Source organism: Pseudorca crassidens, chromosome X (assembly GCF_039906515.1).
Source record: "Pseudorca crassidens isolate mPseCra1 chromosome X, mPseCra1.hap1, whole genome shotgun sequence".
Taxonomy (NCBI): Eukaryota; Metazoa; Chordata; class Mammalia; order Artiodactyla; family Delphinidae; genus Pseudorca; species Pseudorca crassidens.
In genome coordinates, this window is record NC_090317.1 from 26,235,290 (window position 1) to 26,247,630 (window position 12,341).

Sequence of the window (12,341 nt, forward strand, 5' to 3'; positions counted from 1 at the left end):
CTTGATCTTTACCATGTTACTCAACCCTATAAAGCACAAATGCCATTATCAACATATACAAGAAAACAGCCCCACACTTCTGACAGGTATCTTTTTTTCCTAGAACAATCAGCCTTAGCCATTTCTACTTGACTTAACTTTACTCATGCATAGAATGACTAAGACCCTTTAATATAAAGCATATGTCATCAAGCATGAGGCAGCATCCAGGGTAACATTTAAAACCTTGAGGATGAACCTGAAGAAAATAAGGGAAAGAGTAATAGGTAGACTTCACTTTAGCCAGGTTTCTTTATTAAGTACAACAATATGTAAGGCAACTACATCCCATCATCCCCTCAAAGGGCTTCAAATAAACATAAGTAGTAAGCTGTAGTTCCTGCTCATCCAGAAGCCTGTAATCTAGTTGTAAGTTTAAACAAAGAATAACGGGGGGGGGGGGGGGGCGGGGAGCAGAGAGAAAGGGAAAAATAAAGTATTAAAGTTAGTACATAATAAATGCCCAAAGGAGTTGAAAAGCCAAGAAAGACTATAGCTCAGACAAAAAAAAAAAAAAAAGATCTGGATAAGTAGGTGTTTCTTATAAGGACATTTAGAGTTTTAAAGGAGTATGGAAGAGGCGAGGAGAAAGGATGCACATTACAAGTAGTATAACTGTATCACTTTGCTGTACACCTCAAATTAACACTGTAAATCAACTGTATTTCAAAAAAAAAAAGGTAGTAAAAGTTAGCCAGGTATAGGTCAAATATCAAAAAAGGGGTTTCTAGGAAAAAGTTATGAGTAGGAGACAATGCAAGAAGAAGTCATACATGAATTTCCACTGATGGGGTGTCAGATATTTTTTAAAAAAAGAAAAAATGTAAAAAGTGAATTTCCTAAACCACATTTCTAATGCTAGATTATTTATTCTTTGCCAGTCTAATCACTATGAATACCATAAATATAGTAACATCTAAAAGAATGTCTTGGGGCTTCCCTGGCAGTCCAGTGGTTAGGACTCCACACTCTCAATGCAGAGGGCACAGGTTCGATCCCTGGTTGGGGAACTAAGATCCTACATGCAGCACGGCACAGCCAAACAAAAAAATTTTTTTAATTTAAAAATAAAAGAATGTCTTGGTACAGGAATATGAGATTTATTATAAAAGTTAGATATATTTCAATTGACCAAGCTCTATTTTATATATGCATGCACATGTGTGTGTGCATATAAATTTAAAAACAACAATAGAACATCATACTCTCTTTCCAACCCCAAATCTGAAAAGAACAACTGCTATGTGAGCTCCCTTCTCTATGGGCATGCAATCTGAAGACCTTCCAGTAGCGTAACAAAACCAGCAGGAGTAGAATAGGAACTAACATCCATTGAGCCGCGTATGCACCAGCCACTTCAGCCCTGGCAACAAGCCTATATAGGAGGTACTATAATCCTGGCTTTACAGATGAGGAAACCGATGCTAAGGCAAAGAGAAGTTAAATAATTTGTATGAGATTATTAGTCTACATCTTGCTGCCCAGCCCCAGGTGAGATCAATTTCTACTGGTACTGTGAAAGAGCCCTTACTTACCACATTAAAAAACCAAATGATTGTTTAAAAATATTAACAAATTTGAAAGAAAGCATGATTTCCCTGACTAAAGAAGCACATTCTCAAAAACCTTTTGAGAGGTTTTTAATTTATATCTAGAGCCATGGATGTATCTCCAGAACCTTTTCATACTTTATACCCAGGTACTGTAAATGTGGCAGTGCTAGAGAAGGACAAGTAACTCAATCCCTGAAATAATTTCTACGAAATAAGCATTTATATATAAATAAATCTCAAAGTAAACATATTGCATACATTTTGACAAACTTCTAAAGCTCCTCCTCTCATCTCATAGACCATATAACAGCCATAAACCCAAATATAAGCAGAAAACAAAATAGCTGTCACAAACTCCATGCATATAATAACTCCTGAGGCAGGTGTAAAGGAGCCATCAGGACATCAGGCCAGCTCCCACTGCCTTAAAAGTGTGGGGGACATGAAGCAAGACTGCTTTAAAAACTGGTAAACTGAAAAGTGACAGCTGACCAGGAAAGAAAGAAGGAAACAACTGGCCACAGAATCACCAACCACAGAGCAGTCTGGAGCCATTCAGTGTAGGGCCAAACATCTCTCCACATACCTCAATACTTCAGAAGGCATAACTACAGTAAAATAACTGATGCTCATAATAACAGTCCTAAATCCACAGGAAAAGGTACACTGTATACACTTAAGCATGTTTCTAATTCATTTATAAAAGAATTCTACCAAAATATTTTTGAGTATGTTTTGTAAGTACTTAATGACCTTAACTTTGATTACATGGTAAATTCCTCTTTATGGAGCTTCCTTGCTTCTAAAATAAATATTATAGCAGTGTTTAAATCTACCTAAGTTTTCAACACCTTCAATTTTTAAAAATTTTCACAACCTTGTTTGTGACAAGGTATGTCCAAATGTTTAATGGGCAAGCTCCTGATTTATAAATACAGTGATGCCAGAAAAGGAATGTATCTGATAAAGGGAAATGCTCTGACTACGGCTTTGTTTTAAAACTGCAATTCAGAAGCCTAGTTAGGAAACTAAAACTGATCAAACTATGGTATAATAGGTAAGACTGAATATAAAAATTAGAATTTCAAATCATTAAATTATTTCTGGCACCTGTTCACTTGTTCTGCAATCAACCTTCCATTTTCAAAGAATCTAAGGAGAAAGGACATTGCCCTTGATTACATAACACCACAAACAGGTACTTGTGCCCTTCTACTCCAGAAAGATGGGATGGACATAGACAAAAAAAAAAATATCAACATATCTCATTTTCTAAAGAGTTAATCTGGTTCATCATACTGTCATTACTATAACACTTCCTCTGAGCAGATTCAGTAGAATTTTCTAATACTGATTTATAGCTACCTTTAGCTAAGAAGTAAACTAGGCAACTCTGCACTCTAAAAGACATTAAAATTTCTAAAAAATGGCCATATTAATGGCATTATGAAGACCATAGACCCAATAAGTTAATAAATTTGTCTATCAGGCCTCACATATATAACATTTAATATGTAGACTGCACTGAAAGTTGTGATCGACCTCATAAAATGCATCAGTTCTTAAAATGTTACTTGTTTTCCAATTCCAATGACAGGATGTTTAAAGACGTTTCGTAGAATTAAAGGAGTAGACATAAGTAAATTGTTTTCTGGGATCTCTTTTCAGATTTGTTTATTAAATCAGTCATTCTTTAGCACCTTAATTCTTTAGATCTACTTTTAGGCAATCTTCCCTCCTCCTAACTTCTAATGCCCATGTTTTTGGTGCCATTTTCATTAAAAAAATGTAATACCCTTGGAAAACTCTGTAACATTTATTAGCCTGTGCATCTTCTAGAATTTCAAGGATGGGCCAAGTATTAGGGAGACACAGAATAAATCAGAACCTGCCCATGATCTTGACTAACTCATTTACTGATCCAGATCAGGATGTATGACTCCCCAACTTACACAATTTTGTCTCCCTGGCCAAATGTGTGTACTACATGTTTTTGTCTCAGGGAAGACATTTTATATTTTCCCTACTCTTACTTCAAAATCTTTTAAAATAAAGTATAAACACTTTAAAAAAGACCCCGCTCCCCACTCCAGTTTCTCTACCTTTTAGGGAAAAAAACCTGTAAATGTCACCAATTCCTTAGTTTACTTACTTAGTTACTTACTTACCTACTTACTTACTTACTTACTGTTATTCAGGGCACTTTTTAACTCCCTACACTCTACAATTCCCTGCCACTTGAACCTGTATCTCTTCATTATCTTCCTCCTCCATTCTTAATCCATTTCTTTGCTCCTAAAACCAGATGCTGAAAGTGGGAAATATATCTAATAAAGTAACATAACAATTATAAATTGCCAAGTTTTTAGTTAACTTTCACATATGAATATAACAGTCTCAACAGACTTTCTCTCTTTGTTCTTTGCTCTTTTTTCCTTACATACATTTTGTATGGTTATAATGCAAATAACTCAGTATCATGGCATTAGTTTCCACATGAAGTGCTAATAATCTTTAGGTGAAACAAAAAAGAAGAGAACATTTGAGAACATTCTGCTTCCAAAATAAATATCTTACCTTTACAGCCTGAACACTGAATAAAAAAGTTGATGAGGTCAAGAAGTGCTATATCTCGGTCATGCTTGTATGACTCTATCCAATCATCTACCACCGACTACAGCAGAGGGGGAAAAGAACCATTAGCTTTTTCTAACGTTCTAAGAGTTAATTAAGTCAGATTAAAGTCGTTAAGATTCAACATTAAGTGGTATCACATTATTTCAATAAATACATACACTTGTATACTAAAATTTAAAGTTAAATTTAAACAATAAAATGGAATCAAATTCAGTAAATTAATCACCTGATTGTACATAAATGATCCATCTTCCTCATTTTTGCATTAAAAGGAATCTAAAAACTAAATATGGGACCCAATTCTATAAACTGAAATTTCTTAGTGATATTATAGATATCACTATATAGTGATATCTATATAGATATCTATATAGATATTATAGATACCTTAGAAAATACTGATATTTGACTAAAATATTGTAGTGAGCACTAATAGTCCCATATTAATAAGAAATAAGCATCAAAAGAAAGTAGGATAGTTCATGGATCTGGAGACTTAATATTGTTAGATGACAGTACCCTCCAAATTGAGCTACAGACTCAATGCAACCCCTATCAAAATCCCAGCTGGCTTCTTAGCAGAAATTGAAAAGTTGATCCTAAAATTCTTAGGGTAATGCAAGGTATCCAGAATAGTCAACAGTCTTGAAAAAAGAACAAAGTTGAAGGACTCACACTTCATGATATTAAAGCCTACTACAAAGCTACAGTAATCAAGACAGTAGAGTACTGGCATAAGGACAGATACGTAGATTAATGGAATAAAACTGAGAGTCCAGTAATAAACCCTTAGATTGATGGTCATTTGATTTTTGACAAGGATGCCAACGCAATTCAATAGCAAAAGACTAGTCTTTTCAACAAATGGTGCTGGGACAACTGGATATCTGTATGCAAAAGAATGAAGCTGGACCCTCTCTCACATCATACACAATCAAATACCTAAATGTAAGAGTTAAACCTATGAAACACAGAAGTAAATCTTCATAACCATTGAGTTAGGCAAACCCTTCTTATATATTAGACCAAAAGCACAAGAGACAAAAGAAAAAATAAATTTGACTTATTCAAAATTAAGACTTTATTCTTGAAAGGACTCCATCAAGGAAGTGAAAAGACAACCCACAGAATGGGAGAAAATATTTGCAAATCATATATCTGATACGGAACTTGTGCCCAGAAAATATAAAGAACTACAATTCAATAATTTTAAAAAGCCAAATAACCCAATTAAAAATATAGGCAAAGGATCGGGATAGACAGTTCTATACAGAAGATATACAAATGGCCCTTAGCACATGCAAAGATGCTCAGTGTAACTGGCCACAAAGGAAATGGAAATCAAAACCACAATAAGATACCACTTCACTCCCACTAAGATGGCTATAATAAAAAGTACAGACAATAATAAATGCTGGCAAGAATTTGGAGAAATGGAATGCTAAAACACTGCTCGTAAAAAAGTAAAATGGTGCTGCCACTTTGTAAAAACAGTTTGGCAGCTCCTCAAAAAGCTAAAGAATTAAATGACCCTGGAACTCAACTCCTAGGTATTTATTTTATTACCCAAGAGAAATGAAAACGTATGTCCAAACAAAAATTTGTACAATAATACTCATAACAGCATTATTCACAACAGCCAAAAAGTGGAAACAAACCACAGATACATCAAGGGATGAATGGATAAATAAAGCATGGCATATCCATACAATGGAATGTTATTTGGCAATAAAAAAGAATGAAGTTATAATACATGCCACACCATGGATGAACCTTAAAAACATGCTAAGTCAAAGAAGCCACTCAAAAATGACCATATATTTATATGACCTCGTTTATATGAAATGTCCAGAATAGGCAAATTTATAGAAAGTAGATTCATGGTTGCCTAGACTTGGGGGCAGGTGAGGAGAAAGTGACTGCTAATGGGCACGAGGTTTCTTTCTGGGGTATTGAAAAAATTCTAAAATTAGATTGTGGTGATGGCTGCACAACTCTGTGAATGTACCAATACTAAAATTCATTGAATTTACACTTTAAAAGGGTGAATTTTATGGTTTGTGAAGTATATTTCAATATAGCAATTTTTTAAAAAACAGAACTAAAAAATAAAAGCAGCACTTTATTCCTTCATGGACAAAAGAGGAAACCACAAAACAGATAAAAAAATTTTTAAATAAACAAAATTTTAAAAATTAAGATGATAAATTACAGCTAATATAAAAAATGAAAAGTCAGGAGGGAAAATGTTTTAAGTTATATACCAATAAATACGGAATTTGGGTATGAACTGAATGAATAAAATATGTACAATTTGATGTACAAAAAAGATAATATGATCACATGAAAAAGAAAAGAAAAAGAAAATATTATTTAAGAATAACCTGGCTCATAGAGATTTACTGGACATATTCTAAAATGTTGCTTAATTTCTAGATTTCAGTCCTTTTCTATATTTTATAGCAGCTTGTGTATGTGAACCAACTCAATTTATGAAAGAAATGTTTCTAAGATGATCCCCAAATATGATATGGGCAGTATCAAGAGAATATATTATGTGATACGGGAGTTTTAAAACATGGCCCCAAGTTGTTTGACATTGCTCCCCAAAAAGAAGTGAGGTCTATGTCCCCTTCTCCAGAACAGAGTGCAGCAGAAATGATGCTTCCAAGATTAGGTCATAGAAGGCTATTCAACTTCTGCATTGGGTTCTTGCAGCACTACAGAACTAGATACTTCCTCTCAGGATAGTCTCTCCAAACTCAGAAGCCATACTGTAAGAAGCCGAAGCCATGTGGAAGGACCATTTGTAGGTACTCCAGGTAACAGTTCCAGCTGAGCCCAGCCTTCAAATCACTACTGACTAGGTACCAAACATGAATAAAGAAGTCTCCAGATTATTATAGTCCATAACTGCTTTTGTCACCTCCAGGCATTCAAGCTATCTCAGCTAAGACCCCAGCCATCATGGATGGAAGCACAGAAGAGACATCCCTATTTACCTCTGTCTGAATTCTAGATCCACAGAATCACTAAGCATAATAAAATGGTTGTTCTTTTACATCACTGAGTTTGGGGTGGTTTGTTATGCAGCAATAGATAACTAGAACAAGGGCTATTCTCATCAATAAAGATACAAAAATATTTAATGAAATCTTACAAAAAAATCACATCACATCAAAAAGTTATTCTTGAAGATCAAGAAGAGTTTATACTAGAGTTTACATAAGGCTGCTGTAATAAATACAAATAAAATACAAATAGTAAAACTAATATAAGCTATCACAATGAAATATATTTAAAATTTTTAATCATCAAATAATATACTAAAAACTCATTCAATAAAATTCAACATCTATTATCTAATAGAACTAGGGGCACATGCATGATTTCTTCTTTCTTAAAATTTAAGAACTATTTTAAAACCAACAGTGAGTCTTGTACTTATTCACTCTCACTCATAATCACCGAAATAGGGATATCCTGGGGATACAAAAAAATGAGTAATACACAGTCCCCAATCAAGGAATTAACAATCTAGAAGCAAATACAGACATGTGCATAACTATAATACAATATACTAAGTGCTATACTGGAAAGAGAAGAATAAGAAATACATTCAAGGGGAGAAGGAGATAAGAGTCCAAAAATGTTTCCCCAAAAAAGAGTGACATTTGAATTAGTCAATCCTGTGATATGGAAGGGAGAAAAATAAGACTATTCCAGGCAGTAAGAAAAACAAAAAGAAAGGTCTAGGGGCAGAGAACATATGGCAGCTAGAGAACAGCAAGTATGCCATAAGGAAATCTGGGCTGGAACTTTTAGATAAGGAAGAACTCTTAGAAGTTTGTAAACAGGAGACTTCCTTGATCAAATTTGGTGTTAGAAAGATAACACAAGTGGGAGTACACAAAACAAACTGGAGGTGGAGAGATGATTCAGGGAAATCAATGGAGAGATACTGTGGATATACTGCTTTTAAGCGGGAAATCACACTTAGAAATAGAAAAACAAATGGCATAGAGGTACAATCTTAACATATGACAAACCATAAGCAACACAAAAATAAGAAAAATGTTCACTCTTTAAACACTGAGATACCATTAACAAAAAGAAATATAAAGCTAAGCCCTCACATTTTCTATTAAAAAATTCTGATGAGCCAAAAAGTTAAAAAAAAAAAAACCCTACAGACTAGACAAAAATAGAATAGCCTAATTAGCTGCGGATATAAGTTGAGATTTCTGATGTTAACAAAAATGATAAGATATTAGAAAAAAAATAATGCATTTAACCACTTAGAACAAAATATTATAGAGAAAAGTATAATATAAATATAAAAAGGAAAGTAATGAAATGGTATACAATTTAACAGAGATAATTTATCCCTTCAATAAAATTAACCCAAAATGGTAACCAGAGAGGAGGATAATTTTTTAAATTAGGAAATGACTAAATAAACCATAGCACAGTAATATAATAAGACATTATTTCTTTCAAATGTGTACACAAAATAATCATTTAAAACATTAAACAAGAAATAAAATCCACATCCTAATCACAACCCTATGAAAGCTAACCATATATGGATAAGTGACAGTGAATTTGAATTTAAGAAAATACGTTGCACTATACAATTGGTGATAGTTCAAAAGCTAACAATTCTTTTTCATTTTACGTGTAAAAAATGTGCCTTATTAGTTCCAATTGATATTTTAAAATTTATTTACAAAACCATACATATTTAGATAAATGCATATTTATAATCAAGATTTACATTTCAGTTATTCATTAATAACAAAGTTTAATGACTAGCCTTCCCTAAACCATCCATGTGCACCTTTTGTAGATGAAAGTTAATTCCATGAAGGAAAAAAACTATTCCCTATAGCTTTTATAAATTAAATAATAATTTCATTAAGCGTGTATATTGAGTATAGTGTTGATTCAATTTTTAAAAACCATATGGGTTTAGCCTCCAGTGTAAAGCTGAAATGCTTCTACTGTCATAAAATTATGAAGAAACAAATTTAGGATGATTTAACATGAATATGACTCCAACTCTGTACTCCTCTGGTAAGAAACAGCACAAGTAATAAAATTTGTAATAGACAACAGTGATCAAAAGAATTCACTAAAGTGGACAGTGATTACATTAGGTCACTCAGCCAAGAATTCTGTATGTGCAAAGAACTTCATGTTTTAACAGCCACTATATAAACTCAAAGGAAATTGAAATGTCACAGTCAGGGTTTACATCAGCATATTTTTTGACATATTTTTTATTATATGCCATTAAAAGAAAATAATGCAGCAGAAAATGACTCAAGACACAGCTTAAAGGTCTTATGTCTGAATAGACAGATCCCTTGTTTTCTGACTAGTTTGTTGCTTTTTTCTAATACGCAGTATTAAAAAATTTTTAAACACAATTAGAAAAATCAGGGATATATTTTATATAATTCACTTAAGTTCAAAATGTACAAATTAACCAGGAAGAACACAATAAACATTACCTGCATAGCACTCTTGCCCATTTTAACAACTTCAAACAACATCATGTTTTCCACTCCATTCTGCTGGTGATGACCATTCATTCGGTTTGGACCAGAAGGAGGTTTTCCTCCTCCATTTCCACCTTTGCCCTTTTCTCCTGGGCCTTTTTTGGCTTTTTTACAAGTCTGCATAAAAATACAAGTTGCTTAAGTTATATCCTTATCCTTGAGAGTTCAAAATAAAGCTACAGCAGGAGCAGCTGATAGCGTGCATAATTATAAAACACTTAAACCTGACCTAAAGGGGACTGCCATACACGTGCGTCATAATAAAATGATATGGTTGTGACAGGCTCTTTGTGGTATCAATTTTTTTAACTTATACTACCATATACCTCATGTGACACTGCAGTTAGGAGCACAGTCTCTGTAGACTGACAGACTGCCTAAGTCCCAAATTTCTATTCCTGTTAGCTGAGTGATCTTGGGCAAGTTACTTAACCACACTGTGCTTCAGAGAGATTTTCTAACTTGTAAAATGAGGATAAAAGTAAAAAAAAAAACAAAAGTGCCTACTTCATAGGATTGTGCTTTAGGGTGCAGACTGTAGTGGGCAGCAAGAATAACAAAACTCTATGAAATAAGTAACTCGTAATGAGTTCAACATTTTAACTTGATGTCTATTGTTAGTCTTATAAATCACTGCAGTGCATTGACAAAGGAATTCTAAACAGTATGAATAGGTATATCAACCTCTTTCTTGTTCTGGGCCTTCCCTCCAACACTTATTTATCATGAAAGTTCAATTAACGAACACTATGGAAATGAAGCCCCTTTATAAGAAAGTTAACATTGGGTGGAGGGACTTCATAAATCAGTGAATAGGCTGCCTACATGCCTCAGATATAAAACACCTCCAACAGCATTTATACCTTATTATTAAAAAAAAGTCATTCCCCAACTCAGAGTCCTCATTTCTAAAATGCCAGAGTTGTATCAATATCTTTACAGGTTAGAATAGATGATTTCGAGGGTCTCTTTTAGGTCTACCCATTTCTATGATCTAGAGCAACAGTCAGCAAACTTTCTGTAAAGTACCAGATAGTAAATATTTTAAGGCTCTGCAGGCCACATACTGTCTCTGTCACATATTCTTTATTTTCACTATCCTTTAAAACTGTAAATACCATTCTTAACTCGTGGGCAGTACAAAAACAGGCCATAGTTTGCAGATCCCTGATCTATAGCCAGATCTACAAATTTACTTCCACTGACAGTCTGTATGTTTCTATACTTTGTTCCATAAAGGGTCTTTTCTCCTTCTTCAAGAATCTAAAACCACCCTACTCTTAGGAACTACTTCAGGGGCTTCCCTGGTGGCGCAGTGGCTAAGAATCCGCCTGCCAATGCAGGGGACACGGGTTCAATCCCTGGTCCAGGAAGATCCCATATGCTGCGGAGCAACTAAGCCCGTGCACCACAACTACTGAGCCTGCACTCTAGAGCCCACAAGCCACAACTACTGAGCCCAAGAGCCACAACTACTGAAGGCCACGTGCCTAGAGCCCGTGCTCTGCAACAAGAGAAACCACTGCGATGCCCGTGCACCACAACAAAGAGTAGCCCATGCTCGCCGCAACTGGAGAAAGTCCATGCACAGCAATGAAGACCCAACACAGCCAAAAATAAATAAATAAAATTTATTTTTAAAAAAAGACTATGAGGTAGTATACTATAGTGGATTAAGAGTATACCACCTTTCAACAGATGTGGGCTCAAATCCTTAATGACTAAGCTTCTCTAGACCTCAGTTTCCTATCTACAAAAATTAAGTTTTCTAATCTACAGGGCTGTTCAAATATTAAATTAGATAACATGTAAAATTATTAGCACACTGCATGGAACATACATAGTATAGGGTCAAAACATTATTATTGTTATAATAAATCATTGATCTGATGCCTAATACCTCACTCACAACAGTGGCTACTCTATTCAGATGCCACTATAAGTCTTATCCCAGCTTGCAAATTAAAGCCAAAAGCAGAGTTTCTGTTTTGAAAGATGACTGCAGAACAAGGAAAAGTGGTTTTCTAATGAATAAGCATATACTACCCACTAGAATTATGGCTGTCTTTGGATAGTCATGAGTTAACATTTGTATTCATTCACATTCTCTCCCCTCCGCCAAACTACCACTTTTTAAGGGACTAAGAATGCATACGAAATTATGAAACACATGGATTATGTGCACTCTAAAAAGATATTCCAAGGACTAGTTAAATAAATTATGTTCCATACATAAAATGGGATCCTATGACACCATTAAAAATTACAGACAGGAAAAATTCACTGATAGGAAAGCTGCTGACAACATGTCATTAAGTTTTAAAAGCAAATGAAACAGTTTGCACAGTATGATTCCATTTAAGTAAAATTCTATGTGCATTTTTATATACAGGTGTATATATACATGTGTATGTTCATCAAAAATGTTTACATATTTAAAATGGGAAATTTTTACTTTGCTCATTGTACATTTCTGCATTATTTAGACTTTTTAAAAGTAAATGTGGATTGACATATATACACATATGTATAAAACAGATAACTACTA

The 12,341-nt window shown here is 34.0% G+C and overlaps 1 protein-coding gene across 6 annotated transcripts in view; it reads right to left on the reverse strand.

The window, feature by feature from the left end:
- The window catches only part of STAG2 (STAG2 cohesin complex component), a 116,105-nt gene that overhangs the window by 58,555 nt on the left and 45,209 nt on the right, over nucleotides 1-12,341 (reverse strand). For all 6 annotated transcript variants that reach the window (XM_067723520.1, XM_067723521.1, XM_067723524.1 and 3 more), the window contains 2 exons: nucleotides 9,746-9,910; nucleotides 4,170-4,266 (listed from right to left, as the gene is read on the reverse strand). In XM_067723520.1, the coding sequence (XP_067579621.1) occupies nucleotides 4,170-4,266; nucleotides 9,746-9,910 (262 nt within the window). The remainder of the gene's footprint in view (nucleotides 1-4,169; nucleotides 4,267-9,745; nucleotides 9,911-12,341) is intronic.